We start from the raw sequence: 19,963 nt of genomic DNA, 5'->3' as shown, positions 1-19,963 counted from the left end.
ATATTAGTGTTTCGACCATCTCCAATATTCATATAAACACCTTCATAAAGCACATCTCTACCTGCCAAGAGGCTCTGCTAAATCTATGAACAACGTCGTTTAGAATGAGCTTGCCAAAAAGAAGAAAAAGGAAAATAGATACCTTTCAAAAGTCGCGCCCATAAACTAGAAGGATTTTGAATGAGCCGCCATCACTTTTTTACTAGACAAGCAAGATTGAATTTGGTAAAATCGCAAAATCCTAAACCACCCCAGAATTTCGAAACACAAGACTTTTGCCAACTAATCCATCTTAGCTTGCGATGCTCTTCATCACCCCCACCAGAAATTAGATAGTAAACTATTTAACTTATATGAAAATTGTTTAGATATAAAAGGAGAGACACAGAATAAGCTAGAATGGCAGATAAAACCGATTGAACCATAGTAGCAGGACTAGCTTGTGATAGTAACTTCTATTTCCATGACTGGGCCTTCAACTTGATCCCGTCCTGAATAACTTTAAGAGCTTATTGTCGTAAACGACCTAAAGGAACGGGCAAGCCCAAATAGCGATATGAGGAGAGTAATTCCTACATCTAAAACTTTGCCAAAATATAACGTATAAGGTCCAAAGGTACATGCTTGCTAAACAAAATATGAGATTTCTAAAAATTAATTATTTGCCCTATAGCCAAAACATAAGACTGAATAAGATTTACCAATGTCTCTGTCTCTTGTCTCGTGGCTCGTGCAAATAATAATATATCATCCGCAAATAGAACATTAATAAGAGTTGGTGCAGGATGAGCAACCTTAATACCTTTTAAAATTTCCCTATGATAAGCTGATAATAACAAGTAAGAAAGTGATTGAGAAATAAATAAAAACAAGTAAAGAGATAAAGGATCCCTTATCGAATGCCTCAAAATGGACGAAAAGGAGTAGAAGGAGACCCATTTATTAAAATGGAAAAGCTACATGTTGAGATACATTGCATCATCAGGTGGACCCAAGATGAATCAAAACCCATCCGCAAAAGCACCAGACAAAGAAAATATCAATTCACTTGATCATAGGCCTTATACATGTCCAATTTTAAAGCCATAGAGTGTAACTTACCGTTCAACATTTTGAGATAATGAAAAACCTCATGGACAATCACGATGTTGTCCTGAATAGCTCAATGTGGAACAAAGGTATTTTGATCTTTAGGAATAAGGGAAGATATCCATGGCTTTAATCTGTTCACAATAGTTTTGGAAATAACCTTATAAACAAAGTTACATAGACTAATAGGACGAAACTGATGAATGCCAATGGGATTACGACACTTAGGAATAAGAACAATATTAGTCCTGTTCATCTCTCGAAGCATGTAGCTTGATTCATAAAAACGACGAACAACACTACATAATGAGCGGCCAATAATATCCCAATTCCGCTAATAAATAATCCAGAAAAACTAGCAGGACCTGGAGCCTTATCACCGCTCAATTGAAACACAGCTGCTTTGATCTCAGTGTCAAAAATGAGTACTAATAAAGCGTCATTAATCATTTGAGTGACCAAAGAGGGAATAAGAGAAAGAACCTGATCACTACCCTGTAAAGATCTTGCAGTATAAAGTACTAAAAGTACCCTACTAGTACTAAAAGGTAAAAGAAATAAAATTGAAGCATGGTGCCGACTTCGAAAAGGGACCTCGGGACCCCTAATGTCTTACAAGAAGTAAAGTTGAGGCATGGTGCTGACATCCAAGATGGAACTCGGCACCCCTAATGCCAATGCCAAAATAAATAAAACTAAGGCAAGATACTGACCTCAGAAAAGGATCCTGACACCACCCGAATATTGAATGGCAAATTAGGAAAAAGTAAAACCTTGGAACAATATGAACTAAGGCAGAGAGCTACACGAAAACAAGGGGAATCACAAGGAACGTTGACCTCAAAAAAGTAACCTCTAGCTCTAAATCAGCCTAGAGAAAGAGCTCACAATCTTACCGCTTAAAGGGTCCAGAGAGGCAAAAGGCATAAAAAATCAAGAATTCAACAAACAAATTCAAAACGCAATAAGTTACATGTTTTTACAAGCAAAATATTAAACGAGTAGCTCGGCATTGTTCTCAGACAATATATGCACAAATAATCTAAGTATGGGAATACAAACAAAATTCAAATAGACAGAAAAAATAAAACAACCAAACAATTGGAAAATAACAGAAAGGTTAAAAAATTCATTAATTTACTTATTCTTTCCCTACACCATTTGAGTGTGTTACAGAAGCAGCAGGGGAAGGGGGAGTAGAGCTAACTAAATCATTTACAAGGTTACCCTCCTGCAGTCCAGGGAGCAAGGAAGGGGGGGTTCTTAGGAAGAGGATTATCATCCTCTCCATAGCAGATCTCCTCGCCATCGGAATCGAGTTCGGGGGCTTATAAGTCAGCCAACGAAGCTGAGGGGGAATCACGAGCAAGTTTGAGGCCCTGGTTGAAGCATAAAGCGAACATACGAAAAGCCTTCTTATATATTTTCTCCTTTAGCTCTGCCGAGCCCTTGTACTCCTCCAACAGCGCTTTACAGGCCTGTTGAACTTTCTCCTTCAGCCCTGTGGAGTCCTTATACTCTTGCAGCCTCGCTTCACAGGCCTATTGAACTTTGTCTTTTGCAATTCAGGCATCCCTCAGCAAGGAGACACACCTCTCCTCCAGGGTAGAAACCTCTTGGCAGAGTTGCTGCTGCTGAAGTCGAGACTCCTTTGCCACTAAAGTCATGCCCACTAGGTCCTCGATGTACTTGTAAGCTCCTGCTGGAGGATAGTAGCACAAGCCAAGGCCTTGTCGCGCTAGGCCCAGGTCTCATCGCGCTGATGGCGAGTCTCCTCCAAAACAGATAGCTGCGCGAGGGCTTCATCTCACTTAGATTCCGCTACAAAAGCCCGTTGGGAAGACTTGGCAACCTCCTTCCTTATCTCCCCCAATTGCTTGGTGAGGTCTTCAATTTGCCCCCCGGAGCTTGATAATGTGCCTACGAGCCTCACCAGTAGCAACCAGATTTTCATCCCGGCATGCCTCAGTAATGTGCTGGTCCATCAAGCTTTAGAGAGATCGATTCCAGGCATTGATCTCCATGGATATGCCAAAGGACTACCACAGAAAACAAAAAGTAAAGTTAGAATAACTAGAAACTCAAAAATGCTTTCAAGAATGACAAACAACTTACCATGAGAAACATCTCCCTCAGATTGTCCCCAAGATCCTCTAGAGAGTGTGAGCTAAAGACTGCCTGTTGTTTGGTGGCACAGGTCAGATGACTAATAAGAGCCAGAAAATGGGGGTTAGAAGCATCTCGAACCCTCAGAACATCTTGCGGTATAACATCTCAGCCACGAAAGCTGGCATCGACTCAATGGTCACCTCAGCCGTGTTCAATAACTCGTTGTCCGGGGCAGACAACAAGTGCTCTACTTCCTTTTTCCCCTTATCAACAGGAGGAGAAGGGGCTACTCCTAAGGGTTCTGATGTCCGGGCGTGTTTAGTGGCCCTACCTTTGATGGTGATAACACCCACAGCTTGAATGGATGGGACATCCAAGGGAGCAGACCTGGTGCCCTCTTCCGAGCTACTCTCAACTAACTCGCTAACCATGATAAGCTCCTTAGGAATTTACTTTGGAGCAGGGGGAGCCTTGCAAGAGGTCGAGGCTTTAGGAGGGACCAATGTTCTAGCAGCCATTGAATGAGAGCCCCCAGACACTGGCACCAAAGCCAAAGAAGGTGGGGGGGTAGGAGTAGAGCGATGAACTGACGACATGGGAGCTGCAGCCTAGAAAACCTCCCTAGTCACATCAGCAACAGACTTGTTGGCCTTAAAAGCAGCCAGAGTCTCCTTCATTGTAACGACCCGAAAACCGGACCGCCACCGGTGCTAGGATCCAGATCGGCTTAAGGCCGCCGGGACCCATAGCAAGCCTGACTTACATCCTGTAAACCTGTTTAATCCCATACATGATCAACAACATACATAAAAAATTGAACTTTTCTTTTCTTTTTGCCAAGCTCAACCTGTGCATGCACATAAGCATAGACCGCACACTGGAGCCTCATCAAATACTCCAATGGGGTATCATCATCACGTAAAGCTTGGTTAAACATTTACATCATAAAAACAGAGATCATGTATACAAAAGGGATCACCATACACATAGGGTCAAGCACAACCTCTAATCCTCAATATCATTTTTACATAACATGACTATTCAAAACTTTACATTACAACATTATACAATTTATCATGTCCACATCTAACTATTACATACACATGACTTCATCCATCTTGACTTCTCTGTCTAGCCCGTACCTGCAATCCTGGGGGATTAGGGAAAGGGGTGAGCTACTAGAGCCTAGTAAGCAGAATAATAAAAACATTTAAATCATATGCCATAATAGAATGCAACACATCATAGACAAATCACATCATGGATGGTATTGTCACCGATAGTCCTCTACATTCCAAAGTGCCGGGACGTAGAATGGGTCAACCGGTCTTTCTCTTAAACATATTATAACATAACATTTCCAAGGTGCCGGGACGTAGAATGGGTCAACCGGTCTTTCTCTTACATAGTGCAGGGACGTAGAATGGGTCAACCGGACTTTCATACCATGATATATCGTACCATATCACATCATATCATATGAGGACTAAAGGATCATCCAATAACCAATCCACATCAACATCATAGAATGCAATGCAACATATTCGTGAATTCTAATGCAAACAACCTAAGATATCACATGGCGTTCATGATGCATGAATATGCTCAACACTTTATAATTTATTCGCTTTAAAACGTAAAGGTTTATTCTACTCACCTCAGCTAGCTCTAACAATGACTGAAGCAGCTGACTCACTGCTGGGGTCGTCGGTTCCTCGGGTCCGAACCTACACAGGTGGACTCAAATGAGGGACCAACATACTAGAACATGACTCTAAAACATCCCCCAAAAACCCCCTTAAAACACCTCAAAACAATCATGCAAAACATGCAAAGGAAGGCTGAACATGGCACTTTCGGCGGCAGGTTCGGCGGTCGAAAGTCCCTCCAGAGCCGAAAGTCAGGCAGGTTCGGCGGCACCTTCGGCGGCCGAAAGTGCCCTCCAGAGACGAAAGTCTCTTTTCGGGGGCAGGCTTCGGTAGCCGAAAGGCTTGCCTCCCAGGTAGGTTCGGCGGCCGAAAGTCCTTCGGCTGCCGAACCTGGTTTCTGCCAAAAGGGCAGAAACTCGGCTCCTCATGCACACATGCCTCCCAAAACCTTCAATCAAGCATTTTCCTATTCTACAACATGCATACTCAAGCATAACAGCTCCTAGGGGCTTCAAACTATCCTAAACCCCATCTACAACACATCAAACATGCATATCCAATATACATTGTCCATAAAACACATAAAACCTAACAATGCTCAACTAACATAAACATACATTTCTACCCCAAGAATCAACTTAAAACTTGTTTAAAATATATAGTGAGCTCAAGATCGGCCCTTACCTTTTAAAGATCGAGAGGAAAACGACCCTAGCTCGGAGATGGGAGAGATTGAGTTTCTTGAACCTTAAAGCTCCAAAACTTGCTTTATACTCGAAAATCTTCAAAACAAAGTTAAAACTTGTGAAAATCATGAAAGATCTGAAGGAAGGAACTCAAAATCGGCGAGAGATGGCGGAGAGCTCACCTTGGACGACAATGGGGAGAAAAGCTCGCCCATTTCGGCTAAGGGACCCCTTTATAGGTGGCTGGCCAGGCCACATTCGGGAGCCGAACGTGCCTCCGCATGCATGCCATGTTCGGCGGCCGAACATAAGGTTTGGCGGCCGAACCTGGACTTCTCTCACTTATGCTTTCGGGGGCCCAAAGCACTCCCGAAGGCATGCATGTTCGGCGGCCGAACTTGAGGTTCGGCGGCCGAACCTGAGTTTTCCTCCAAGGCTATTTTCATGCAAAAACTCATTTTCCTTCTAGCTTAAAAACATAAAATACATTAAAACATTTTATAAAAACATGATTTTACCCTTCTAGAGGTCTCCGACACCTGAGATTCCACCGGACGGTAGAAATTCCGATACTGGAGTCTAGCCGGGTATTACATTCATGCTCTCCCTAGACAGAGTGAAGTTCTTGGGGAGCTTGATGAAATCCATTGGCACGATGAAAGCTGAAAAGGAAATATCAGTTCAGTTAGAGCTCGAAACAACAAAAGAAGAACATAAGAAAAAAAAAAAACCAGCTTCCCCACAGCCTCGCAGGTTAGACATAAATATGCACTTCTTGACGTCATATTTCTTCTTTACAAAGGTTAGTCAAAGAAGGCAAATTTGGTCTACTAGGCTTAACTTAGGAAATTCATTACAGCCCTAAGGAATTTCTCCCCAGGAAAGGCCGATATCCCAGTTAACTCCTGAGCTTTCATTTAGCTCGACAACTATAAAATTTTCTGCTCAACCTTTAATCGAGTCCTTGTATCCCACGAATGTAGACAATCCATCCCGGGGATAGAAGTAATAAAATCTATGGTTAGACCTAACAAGGTAGAAGAAAGTACAAAACAACCTGATAGAAGGGGCAAAAACCCTAACATAGGTAGATGGACTTGAAGCAGCACATGAACATGATAGAGTTAGGGGACAATATTCAAGGAGTCACCCTAAAATGACGGAAAACCTCGATGAAGAAAGGGGTAAAAGGGAAGGTCAGCCCGAATTCGTGCTTTTTGATAAAAAAAACCAAATTACGTTCCTCCTAAGCGTCTATTAGGCCCACCGGTGGTGGGTAGGAGAGAATGATTCATTCATTAGGTAAGGGAGCCCTAATTTTAAAGATGGTGGTGTCAGAGAAGACGCGGAAAAAATAGTGGGAGAAGAAAGAAGGAGTAACAGAAGACACCAGACCCACTACATTGAGAATCCTACTACAAGCCATGAGAGGAGTAAGATGCACCTTGAATTGGAAAATCATGAATTACAGAGAAGAGAAAGAGCAAGATAGTAGAAGCAGCACAAGAGGCAGAGCAACGAGTGAAAGCAAGAGCACAAGTTTGAAATAGGAGAAGGCAAAGAAGGGACGTTTTGACAGAACTCTCCTAAAGCCGCGCGGTAATAATTGGGATCTTGAAGTTTATCCTCTCATAAATCATGGAACAATTAATGAGTGGGTAAAGGAGCATTTGATGATGGTTGGGCTCTGAACGCTCGGGCTTTGGCAAAACCAGTGTTAGAAAGACTGGTATAAGTTCTATTAGGGCCCAGTGTGCGGCCCTACACCTTATACAAGACCAGAGCTTATCTCGACAAGTTGAGTTAGGCGTGAATTTGCGCATGGGCCCTGGTCTCAAGTATCCGTTAGTTCCGTGGGGTAGCCTGAAATCGTGTCCAAGTGACGTCGAATGGAATTAAAATGCATCCCAAATTCATTGTGCAAATGACTTAGAATGCATCCCAAATTCATGAATTATGTTTTCTTATGATCTTTGTGATTGGTATTTGGAATCTCTCCAAACTATTTTTTTTCTTTACAATTCAATTGTATTGCATTTTCGTAGCTCAAACAGGCTAAATAAAAAGCTAAAAAAAGATTAAAGAAAACTACTCAATAGAATGGAACAAAACAAAAACAAAACAAAACAAACCACTCACAAACCGCACTTTACAACCCATATTATAAAGGCAGATCTGAAGCCCAAAGCCCACAAGTCTTTGCCTATACCATAACCCAATCCACCCATAGCACAACAACGGCAACGCGACACCCCACTGAAGTATCGCTCCATCACCATAGTCACCGAAAAACAGAGCAGAGGAGCACAACCAAAACCGATTCATGGCAAGAATTCCCCCAAACTTGTGAATGATTAAGGTATTTGGCCTTGTGTTTTGATTTGCTTCATTATTATATTTGGTAAACGTACATGCTTTATTGGATTATTTTGTTGCTGCTAGTGTTGGTTTTGACATGTTGCTGCAAGTGGAATTAATATTTGAAGGGAGATTTACAATTTAGTCCTTAAGTATTACCATTATTAACAAGTCAGTCTCTGTATTTTTAAAAACCTATTAAAACATCCTTATATTTTCTCTCCGTCAATAAAATAGTCCTTCCGTTTATTTTTGCCGTTAAAAATATAGTAAAAGACTAAATTACCCCCATTATTTTCCTCCTCTTCCTCCTCCTCCTCCTTCCTCTTCTTCTTCATCAATTCTTCCTTCTTAATAATAACAATATCCAAGGACTAAATAAAGGATTTTATTTGAGGTTAAAATTAGATTTTAAAAATTTATCTCTCCTCTTTTATCTAATTTTAACGAAAAAGATGACAGATAGACTATTTTATTGACGGAAAGACTATTTCATTGACGGAAAGAAAACATAAGGTTGTTTTAATAGGTTTCTAAAAATATAGGGATTGATTTGTTAATAATAGCAATACTCAGAGACCAAATTATAAATCTCCCATATTTGAATGTGATAAAGATTCTGGTTTTCCGTCAGCCAAGATCCAAGACTCTCTTGAAACGTGCGAGTGAATCACCTAATAGTCTCTCTCCAATGCAAAAACCAAATATATTATTATGTGCTTATTCTTTTACTTCTTTTTTCTTATTAGTTTAATAATTTTTTATGAATTAATTGTTGTCTGAAAATTAAGTACTAATTTACATAAAAAATTTGAAAATAAAAATTTTAAAAATTGAGAAAATTTACATATTTTACAATGTTTTAAATAACAAAGCATTCATTTATGGAAGGCATTAGTAATAACTAAATATATATATAAAGTTTATAATTTTACTGATATTTTATTTTAAGGTTAGTTATTTACTGACTTTATAATTTAATTTTATATTAAAATAATATTATAAAATAATGATAATTTTTAAATTTTATATTAATATGAAACTCATATAATAAAATAATATTTTAATGTAAAATTAAATTATAAACTTTAACATAAATTATAGGGCCTAAAATAAAAACATTTTATATTTTTTCTCTGAATAATACACAAGTCAAAAGGGTTTTGTATATAAGGCTTCAAAATCCATCACAATTTGCAGGTCCACGAACGTTACAAATCCAATCCAATTGCACTTCTTAGTCCCCCAGCCCACTGCTTCCTTCCACCACACAACTCCCCAGCCCCAAGTCCGAAGCGCTAGCAACCCCTTCTTCAATCCCATCCCTATAAATTTCCAGTCACTTCACTCGCATTGCCATCTGCACTCAATTTTACTTCCGCAGTCACAAGGGAATCTTAAGCCTTAGCCATCACAGGAGGAAGAAGAGGTCAGTCTAGCTCTTCATATAATGCCTCGTATCTGCTTTTATTACTCCTATTTCTACTCGTAATTGTGCTTCTACTTTACCTTCCCAATTTTCTTATGGCTCTATAGCTCAAGGCCGTAGCCGATCATCTTTTTCGCTTTTAATTGACGAAACCCTAACCCTTGTTTTTTTTTGGTAAATTTTATTATTATTATGTTTTGGATTCTAATCAGTTTTCCCGAATTATTTCCTTAATGGAAAATTCTCTGCCCTTTTTGAGTTATGAGCTTAATTTGTCAAACAACATGCCGTTGTGAATTTGTAGGGTTCTCTGGTTGTAAGGTGAGAAAAATTAAAATGTGTATATTTCGACAATTTAGATCTAATCATGTATAGTTTTCCTTGCAGCCTTTTACTAACATAAAATTTGCGATCTTTGTGGGAGTGAGCTGGATAATTTCTTTGTTATGAATGAATTTGTGTGATCAGGATATTGGTTCTATTCTTAATCAGCAGTTGCAGGAGGTGGATATTGGAGGATATTGTTTCACATTTGTTTTAGTTCGACCCATGGATTGGAAACTGTAATTGTGGTGTGGGCATCAAGAAATTTCGTTGCTTTGATCCCCTTCATATATAGTTCACCGTTTGCCTTTTGCTTTATGTAGGTCTAGAAATATCATGTCCAGTGGAGCCTACTAACCTTGCTAGGGGAAAGCAGCAAAAATTCTTCCAAAGATATTCCAGGTACTCTAATGGCCCTAACATTTTTTTAAAAGAAAAAAAAAACTCAATTTGAGCTTGTTTTATAAGAATTCTTGGAGAAGAAAGCAAACTTGGAATGCTAAGATGTCTATTGCTGTTTTGGTTTTGTTTGCTTCTGTTTAGTTCTGGAAAAGAGCATACCCATAACATACTGATTTCTAAGGTTTTGTCTCTTGTTGCTTTTTACTGGATTGAAATTGAAGATCTCTTTTTTGTTTTTTTGGGCATCTCTGTGATGATTATTTATTGTGAAGCTAATCAGGGAGCCAAAAAAACATATGATGAATAGTTACTTTTTGCACTAACTCTGATGATAAGGGAGAAGTATGACAGCTACATGAGCTTATCTGTTATGATTGGAGTAGCACTTTGTTTAATGTGTATGTTTGAATTAATATTGTTTATAACTACATAAAAATTGATCATCATGAGTCAGTGTTCATTATGTAAATAGACTTATAGCAGAGAAAGATGTAATGTTAATAGGTGAATTTAGTTAATTATTTTTTAAGAAAGATGTAATGTTCATAGGTGAATTCGGTTAACATTTTTTTCTTTGAGAAGAAAATCCGATTAATTATGTTCCTGTCACCATGTAAGTGTTAATAAGTTGCAAGGCCAATGTATGTTTCATCTAAGATGTCCCAAAGATAATTGATTTGATTTATTTCAATTGCAGGTTTGGTTTCAGTACATCTAATTATAAACTATAATGGAGAGAATTTGGGTTGGTGCTGGTTTAGATAGAATCAGTGACCTTCCAAGTAATGTGATAGACCACATCCTAGCATGTTTGCCATTGAAAGATGCTGTGAGGACCAGTGCATTGTCAAAGAAGTGGAAGGAAAAATGGCATACAGTACCACATATTATAGTTGATGAGCACTTGTTCCATGAAAGGTCACAACGGAAACTTGAGGGCATAATCAATTACATCCTCACTAGACATGAAGGGAAAATTGAGAAATTTTCTCTGTCTATTGAAAAAGTGAAAGACTGTTACAACATGAAGTTGTGGATATGGAGGCTATCAGAGAAGTCAATTAAGGAACTCTCCCTCATTATCCGGAGAGGTCAGCACAATGAAGTACCATCTCATTTGTTTTCATGTCAGCAATTGAGAACGTTAAACCTCTGTCGATTTGAGGTTAAACATGCACATTCATTTAAAGGATTTAATAATCTTATTAGCCTTCAGTTGAACAAAGTTAACATAGAAACTGCCATTTTTGAAAGGCTTATTTCTAGATGCCCAGTGCTGGAACGATTGACTGTAAGAAACTTGAACTGTATTGACCATCTTCACATCAATGTCCCCAATCTCAAGTACTTTCGCTTTGATGGAGAATTCAAATCTATGTGTTTCAACACTCCACTTCTTGAGGTCTTTTCTATCAATTTATATAGAATTGGTTCTGAGAATAACCAGTTTGATCTAAGATTCAAATTCCGCGGTCTGCCACCTGCAATTAAGGAGCTTTATGTGCGATGTCAATTTCAGAAGGTAAGAAAACTTGTTAGGTTGTGATGGGCGCATTTTTGGAAAATTATGGTGCTGATTTTGTTAGTCTATGCTTTGCTTGTAGTTCTTGGCTGCAGGTGATACATTCATGGAAGTTTCAAATTCTTATAGCCACCTGAGAACCCTTGGAATCAATGCATTTTGTTTTGAAAAGGTGGATGAAGTCGCAAGTGTGCTGTCTTTGATTGGAGGTGCCTCAAGTTTACAAATACTTGATATAAAAGTGAGTGCTAACTAGCTGAATAAATTCATTTTCTTTTGTAGATTACTCGTTGTCTGGATCAATAGGGAACAGTTGATGATCTCATTTTATTTTGTAGGCATGCAAGTGCAAAAATGAAGCTGTTTCTGAACCTATTCTACAATTTTGGGAAGAGCAAAAACATTCTCCTTTATCCTTGAACCAATTGCAGAAAGTGACGGTGAGATCTTTCCATGGTAAAGATTTTGAGATAAGGTTTGTCCAATTTGTGCTGGAAAATTCACCTATCCTCGAGGAGATTACTATTGAATGCATGAAGAATCCTGATTTCAATCAGGATGAAGTAAAGGCATTATTGATGCCATTTTGTATGGCTTCAACAGAACTCAATTTGGTTGGAGGGACCTATGATCCTGGCAGTGATGATTCCTCAGATTCCGATAACAGCTCAAACGGTTCGTACTCTTCTGATAGTGATTAGTTGACCGGCATCCTTATTCTGATTTGCAAATAACACGGAAAGAATGCTGGAGTTGTTTGATCTCAAATTTTTGCATTTAAGGCAGATTGTCTTTGGTTTTGGATTTAGAATTGCATCGCAATGAGCAACTCGCTGTTTAAAGTTTACATGAATAAATTGATGAATGCATCTTTTGTGCATATATTTTCACTTCATCTTCTTCTCTTCTTTCATATGCACCTCGGGCGTGTTTCCGCAATATAGAAGTCCGCTAGTTTTTATTTTTAAGGCTTATTAAATTTTGTTATATGATGAATGCATGACATTGTAATTTGTTTCTGCATGGAGATTCAGTCTACCAATTCAGAATCCTCGAGATAGTAGCTTAGAAAATATTTTTGGATTGACTTTTTCCTTCATCTCCCTAATGTTGATGCGACCATAATAGAAATTGTTTTCACCCTCGCAAATCCACACTACAATTGGGCTTTGAAAAGATAAAACTAAAACAAGAGAAAATGAAAACAAGAGATGCCAAAAAAAAAAACAGTTATGCTTTGAAAAACCCAACTGAAAAAAAAAAAAATACAAAAACAAGAGCAATTGAGACTTGTAAACATCTCCAAACTGAAGGATTCACAGTTCATGATGACCACCTAAGCACAATTGAATTACCTGAGAGGGAACGCCCGTTGACATTTTCACAGAATGGCAAAGCCCCATAAGCGTCCAGAGACTATACGCTAACTAAAAGCACATTTAGCGGTGGAGATCATAATGGCCGCTCTTTTCTTGTTCGGCATTTATGTGGGTTCCCTTTTTAGGTCTCTTCCCTGTCTTTGTCTGCATCTCATTCTCGCTTCCATTATATATCACCGACTCTTCATCACTGACCAAACTCTGCACATTCCGCTGCCAGCAATGGTGACAATAAGGAGAAGGTGAAGGCTGTGAAGATACTGCAGGTAATGGATAATAAAACCCAGAAACATTCCTCTCTTTTCCCATAGGACAGCGTAGTCCATATGGAGAAGGAAAATGTTGGCTACCAGGAAAAGCGGTACCATTTTTAATTAATTCTTTGCGATGAAAATTTCTGTGGCAATCACAGGCCTCACAAAGAAGAGCTTCTTTAGTACCTTGATCACCTTTTGGTGTGAACTCTCCACACCCGTCTGCTGCGTAGCCACCAATCAAGACTGCATGGTTACGCCTGCACTCTCTATACTTGATAGTGGTTTCCGTTGATTCTTCATGGAGTTGTTTGGACTTTGATTTACTATTAGCCATGAGCATCAGAAAAAGAAGGAGACAGAGAAAGAGGAGTGGGTGGAGGGTTGCCTTCTACAATTCGGCGTATAGAGGTAGCTTTGCTGTTTTTATTATCTCAAAGTGTGGTCCTACTGCCTGTATGGCTGACAAAAGGTGGAGGGCGGTTTGGTGAAAGTAAAGGAATCGAGGTGCAAGTGTCAAAACTGATTGAAAGGTCCCCTTTTGCCAAATGCGTTTATTTCGACAGTCAGATGGAGTTGGTCACATTTCTCAAATGATACTTAGGATTGATTAAGACTGTCTATCCTTCCATGGGAGTTGAAGTTTCAAAAAGAAAAAAAAAAAAAGAGATTCTTGACTGAAACATACATTGCCACAAAAGGGTATCCACTGATTAGATTCCTTAGCCTTTTTGCAAGCTCATTTGCCGATGTACACTACAATAAATGGAACCTTTTGTGACCAAATTTTAATGGAAAACAATCGTTACTAAAGGTGGGATAAGCACTAAAAATCCGCTACCGAATATAAAAATTCTCACCAAAATCTTTAGAGTCCCTCCCTGTTTCGTAGCTACCTAGTGGCGAATTTTAGTTTCGCCACTAAATATTTAATAGTAAATTTTATATATTTAGTATCGATTTTTATCCCTGCTACAAATCTGATTTCTTGTAGTGACATCACTTCTCGTCCTTGCCAATCTAACTTCCAAATATGCTTGGATTGAAGCTAGAGGAGGGCGACTAGCTTGTATCCATGTCATAATGGGTATGCATAGTTAAATTCTAAAAGATTATTGACTGTGTGCAACCAATTCGTTTTAATATTTCAAGGATTATATTTGCATGTTTTCTTGGAAAGAACATATAAAATGATTAAAAAAAAAAAGAAAAAAACTGTGATAATCTTCCTATCCTTCCTCACCAATGCGCATCCTCAGATTCTACACTCACCCTTGGCCTTGGCTACTGCAGGCTGCACAGTGATATCTCCCCCTTTAAATCCATTAATCCATCAGCATATACATATTCCACATTTTGCAATCTTCATCAACTTCTAATTAATTTCCTGTTGGGTTCAGCTTGTTGTTTTCCAGATGATCAATTTCTTTCTCACAAATATGATCCACTCTCCAAAGAACTCCAGTGACGAACCTTCTTTCCATGCTTCTTCTTGCCTCCTCCACAAGTAATCGATATCTCACATCCCAAAACATTTCCAAAACATGTAAATAACCCCTCCGATTTTCTTCTCCGGTGGTGTTTGCGTCTGCTTTTTGACATCATTTTACTAGAATCGTTGTCGTAAATCGGTGGAAGTTCTGCTTTCCATCTCTCCAGCTTTGTTCTTAGGCCTTCGACGCTATCGTTTTCTGTCCAATCATCAATGATGGAGCTGCTTCCTCCGCTTTTTGTCTGAGTACCTTCATTTCCTGGTGGTTTAATCAATCCTTTTGCAATTGCTGCGGCCACTACAGACGCCGAAGGACCCACATCGGAGCAAAGTGATCCGTTCACCATGCTTCCGTTGCCATTACCGCCGTTCCCAGTATCTAATTTTTCTTTGCTGTTGAATTTTACTGCGGAATAATTAACCAATGAACTCCCATTAACCACCGATGACTTAGCAATGGAGCTTCCTTTCAAGCCAAACTCATCGAACATGGTGCTGAAATCAGTATGGTCACTCCGCGTACGGCGCAATTTGGCCGTCTTCTCTTCGATGGTCTGTTTATTGGTCTTGGCATCAATAAGGTCATTGAGCCCAACAGCAGAAGCACTGAGCTCAGTGTACAAAGGCATACTTCTCATTGTATTGTCCAGAAGCTGCACGCCCATGTTCAGAATTCCCTGTGGCCGGCCTGATGGTCGGCGGACCTGAAGGGCAACAAATCGCATTTTCGAGTTATTATTATTAGAAGGAAACAAGTTGCTGGTGAGAACTCTTACAGAACCAATCTGAATATCACGGAGCCAAGCTGCTGCGTAGATTTCAATCATGATACCGGAGGTTTCAGAATTCAAGAATTTATCATCAACACGAAACACAAACTTCTCATTCCATTGTGGGTTAGTGTTGCCACTCTGATCGACTCTGGTGGTCAATTTTCTTTCAGCATGAACCCAAACAACTGCATAGGTACGCATGGATTTGGATACAGGAGCCAAGTCCTGAGCAGATATAACATTTATCTCTAAAAGCTGAAGAGGGTGCCCATTGTGACTCATGATGGTCGGTTATCGTTATTATATTTCCTACAAGAACTTTGGTGGGGGCAGCGGCGGTGATGGTGGTGGCCGTGGAAAAAGAAGAGGTTAAGAGAGAGAATCTCCACTCGCCACCCGAGCTGAGAAGGTAGGGCAAGGTGGATTAATTTGAGGAGAAGAGTTGGGGCTGAGAATGAAGAAGACAGCGAAATGCAAGGGCGATATTGCTTGTGATTGTCTACTTTTGGACAATATTTTTTTAAGGATGATGACTAAAGGAGACTTGTCTGCCTGCGGCTTTGCCTCTTCTCCAGAGATTTTAAATACATCCAACCCTGTGAATTTTGGGATTTTTATTGTGACCATTGCAAAAATCTACTGTTTCTGGTTCAACACTTCCAAATTAACACATTGGTCAAACCTAATAAACCTTCCATTATCTTCCTAAGGTAAATTTGTTTGTTCAGATTTTTCAGCTATTTTCTTTTATTGTTACATATAAATTAAAATTTTAAATTTATGTGCCTTTCGGTACTCGTACGGATAGGGTCGTGGCTATAATTAAACTTACTGTTTTATTTTCCTATCATATTAGATCAGTTAGTCCCTAATTTATGAGTATGAGTCTCGATCAATTTTACGAGTCAATTGTGAAGGATTGTGCGTTGATAGTTCAACTCCCTATTTCAATCTAATTAAAATAATATATTTGAACCAAATAAAATTTTAATTTCTATGCTAAGATCTCATTATAAATTTAATATCATATTATTAAATTAAATAAATTTTATTAAATTAAATTTTATATAATAAATATACATATAAATATTTAATTTAACAATCACTAAATTTGTAAAATATTTTGACTAGCTTGATTTCAGTTTCAGTTAGATAAAAGCAGGTTTGAAAAATTGCTCAAATCACAACTCCTCAACCCACAGCATTCGGTTTCATTCCCCATTTATATAACTACTGCAAGTTTTAAACCAATGGATTCTTTGATAATTACTGATTAAGACTTAATCTCAATATTCCCTTCCCCAAAAATGGATTCAGCCCTCAAATTCTTTCCATTGTTCAGCTGTTTGCTTTTATTTCTGCCAGTTGCTAAAACTAGCTCACACCATAGCGGCTTAGTATTCAGCAAATGTGCAAACCAAACACACACAGCTTCCACTGAGTCTCACTCGCAAATTCTATCTTCTCTCTTTCATGAACTCTCTCTTCAATCCTCTGGTTCCAAGTTCTTTAAAGCCACCGCCGGCGATGATACAATTGGAGTCTCCGGTTTCTTTCAATGTAGAGGTGATCTCGGTGGCAATGAATGCTACGACTGTGTAAACTCACTTCCTCAGGTATTAAACAACACGTGTAAACAAGCAGTAGCTGCCAGAGTTCAACTTAATGGGTGCTATTTTCACTATGAAACTGATGGGTTCGAGCTCTACGGCGGCGACGATATGGCCCTTAAACATGAATTGCTTCATGGAACTTGCAGCGAGAAGAAGGCAGTGGACGGTGGTTTTGTAGAGGTGAGAGATGCAGCTTTCGTCGCAATGGAAAGTGAAGGGATGAGTATTAATGGATTCTATGAAGCCGATTATGAATACGTGCAAGTAATGGCACAGTGTGAAGGTGATTTATGGGGCTGTGATTGCAGTGAATGTGTAGGAATTGCAGTAGAAATTGCTCGGGAGGATTGTGGCAGCTCAGTTTCAGGCAAAGTTTACTTGGACAATTGCTTTTTGAGCTATGGTTATAATTCACATGGGAAGCCAGGCAATTTATACCCAGGTAAAATTGCTTTTCTTTTTCTTATTTAATTAGTTTGTCCTGAACTTTTCTTTGGGAAAATGCAATTCATTTCTAATTTCTGGTAAAATTCTTGTGTATACCATATGTAATACGACACTGATCAAAATTGTAAAATGTTTTGTGATAGCAGAAGAAGATGAACATGGAAATAATACAGGGAAAAAGGTGGCGATTGTTTTGGGAGCAGCAGCAGCAGCATTGAGTGGTGGGTTTATATTTCTGAAGCTCATGAAATCTAGATGTGGGAAAGATGATGATGTATAGGGGAAAACTTGTCTCAACTATGAATCTAAAATACACCTAAGTGAAATTTTCTTATGAAAAAATTAAATGAAACTCACTTTTCATAAAAAAATTTCGCCCATGTATGACATTAGTATGTATGTTTCTTTATTATTCTTGTTTCTTCCTGTTTGGGTTTCATTTTCTTGGACGTCAGGCGGATCTGTTCTCCTTTTGCACAGGAAATTTTTCTTGGGCAGGTTAAAGTAGTTGGGAAAATTAATTGATTAAAGGTTAAATTACTATTTCCCCTTTAAATTATATCAAAATTAACATTTATATAATAATAATAGTATTAGATATGTTATAATTAATATATATATATTTTTCAAGTTTTTAAAAATCAATAATTTAATCTCTTTATTTTAATTTTAGGAAAAATTACTTTTTAGTCCCTGAGGTATAGCGTAATTAACGGATTCATCCCTCTATTTTTAGAACCCAACACTTTCGTCCCTGAGGTTTAATTCCGTCAAAATTCAAGGTCCCTCCGTCAAAAATTTCTGTTAAGTCAATGATTTTCACCTGGTCAAAGGAAAGAGAATAAATATAATCCCAAAAATACCCTTATCAATAATAAAATGAAAAAAAATACTATTTAGTCCCTATAGTATGGAAAAACTCGCTACTTAGTCCTTCAATTTTGAAAAATATATTAAAATGTCCCTAACATTTTAAAAAGTCTACTAGTTAGTTCCTCTATTAATTTTATCACTAAATATTTTACTATTTAGTCCCTATAGTTTAGAAAAAAAAATTAATTAGTCCCTCAAATTATTAAAAAATTTACTAATTAGTCACTCCATATCATGGAAATTTTAGATTTTTTTTTATAACACTTAACGACTAAAATTAACGGAAAGACTAACTAGTAAATTTTTTAAAATATCAGAGACATTTTAATGAATTTTTAAAATGGCAAGCAGTGATCGATGACGAACAGTATCACAAAAAATATTTATATTGAGTTTTAACTTTTTATTTTTAATAATTTAAATTTTATATATTTTTATTTTTATTATTTTTGCTGAATTTGAATCTTAAATTTATTAAAATTTTTATTTGTTTATGGAAATTGAGTTTGAGATTTTCTTCCTTGAATTTTGACGAAATTAAACTTTAGGGACTAAAATGTTGAATTCAAAAAAATAGAGGGACAAATATGTTAATTATGTAATATCTTAGGGACAAAAATGTATTTTCTCCTTCAATTCTTTGAGAGAGGGACCTATAAATTTGTAGGAATTAAATTTCAGGGACTAAAATATTGAGTTCTAGAAAGGGTAATTCGGTCATTTTTCCTATCACTAACGGCATTTTTGACGGAGGGACCTCTAATTTTGACGGAATTAAACTTCAGGAACGAAAGCGTTGGATTCTAAAAATAGAGGGACGAATATGTTAATTACGCTATACCTCATGGACTAAAAAGTAATTTTTCCTTAATTTTATTAAACTTTAAAAAATATAATTTTTAAATATAAATTGAAGGATTTTAGTATGACAGTGTTAAAATATATGAATTAAAATTATTTAAGTTTAAAAATTTAATATCATAAAATTTAAAATTTCAATTTATTAATTGCAAAAAGTAAAGTTTATGAGTATGCGGTTGAAGAAGATAAAGCATACAACAATGTATTCATTGTCATTGATGTCTGGTGAAACAGCATCGTACTATTTGATTCGCACGTACATTTCGTTTCTTAAGTTTTGTAATGAAACTCTCATTAATGCCAAATAATAGATAGATTAAAAAAAACATAATTTTAAAAATACTTGATTATTGAATTGTTATCTTTTGATTAAGTGGTTGCTTAGAAAAATATTTTTATAAATATTTTCACATTTTATAATGTTTGAAAGCATTAAAAAAATAATAAAAAACATTTGTTTGAGTGAAAAAAAAATTAAATCATTTTAGAAAATAGCTCTATATTTTAAAAAATAAATTATTTTCTGAATTTAAAAAATTTTATTTTAAGATTACAATAAAAAATTATTATCCTATATATTTTAATTATAACTGAATACTAACATTTTGAGAATCGTTATATCTACTTTCACTCTACTGTTGAATATAAAATAATAATTTAATTAAATTTTTTATAATTATAAAAATATAATTAATATTATAAT

The 19,963-nt window shown here is 37.3% G+C and overlaps 4 protein-coding genes across 5 annotated transcripts; 2 read left to right on the top strand and 2 right to left on the bottom strand.

The window, feature by feature from the left end:
- Positions 1-9,168: 9,168 nt before the first annotated feature.
- LOC110621064 (F-box/FBD/LRR-repeat protein At1g13570) lies at positions 9,169-12,463 on the top strand. 2 transcript variants are annotated; one of them, XM_021765107.2, is made up of 5 exons: positions 9,169-9,320; positions 9,968-10,046; positions 10,744-11,568; positions 11,651-11,809; positions 11,907-12,463. In XM_021765107.2, the coding sequence occupies exons 3-5, from the start codon at positions 10,777-10,779 to the stop codon at positions 12,267-12,269; spliced, it is 1,314 nt and encodes a 437-aa protein (XP_021620799.1). In that variant the 5' UTR covers positions 9,169-9,320; positions 9,968-10,046; positions 10,744-10,776; the 3' UTR covers positions 12,270-12,463. The 2 variants fall into 2 exon arrangements, with proteins under 2 accessions (XP_021620799.1, XP_043815153.1); XM_043959218.1 differs by having other exon boundaries at positions 9,177-9,320; positions 9,708-10,046.
- Positions 12,464-12,808: 345 nt separating this feature from the next.
- LOC110621065 (zinc-finger homeodomain protein 4) lies at positions 12,809-13,651 on the bottom strand. The gene has a single exon (XM_021765108.2). It carries the CDS (start codon positions 13,542-13,544, stop codon positions 13,008-13,010), a length of 537 nt encoding a protein of 178 aa, XP_021620800.1. The 5' UTR covers positions 13,545-13,651; the 3' UTR covers positions 12,809-13,007.
- Positions 13,652-14,331: 680 nt separating this feature from the next.
- Positions 14,332-16,157, bottom strand: LOC110621601. The gene has a single exon (XM_021765870.2). The coding sequence runs from the start codon at positions 15,746-15,748 to the stop codon at positions 14,633-14,635; it is 1,116 nt and encodes a 371-aa protein (XP_021621562.1). The 5' UTR covers positions 15,749-16,157; the 3' UTR covers positions 14,332-14,632.
- Positions 16,158-16,621: 464 nt separating this feature from the next.
- On the top strand, positions 16,622-17,897 carry LOC110619969 (plasmodesmata-located protein 2). The gene is made up of 2 exons (XM_021763496.2): positions 16,622-17,521; positions 17,673-17,897. The coding sequence occupies exons 1-2, from the start codon at positions 16,774-16,776 to the stop codon at positions 17,804-17,806; spliced, it is 882 nt and encodes a 293-aa protein (XP_021619188.1). The 5' UTR covers positions 16,622-16,773; the 3' UTR covers positions 17,807-17,897.
- The last annotated feature ends 2,066 nt before the right edge of the window (positions 17,898-19,963 follow it).

Source organism: Manihot esculenta, chromosome 8, assembly GCF_001659605.2.
Source record: "Manihot esculenta cultivar AM560-2 chromosome 8, M.esculenta_v8, whole genome shotgun sequence".
NCBI lineage: Eukaryota > Viridiplantae > Streptophyta > Magnoliopsida > Malpighiales > Euphorbiaceae > Manihot > Manihot esculenta.
The sequence above is the reverse complement of the archived record's forward strand: the minus strand, read 5'-3'. Positions and strand labels throughout refer to the sequence as shown.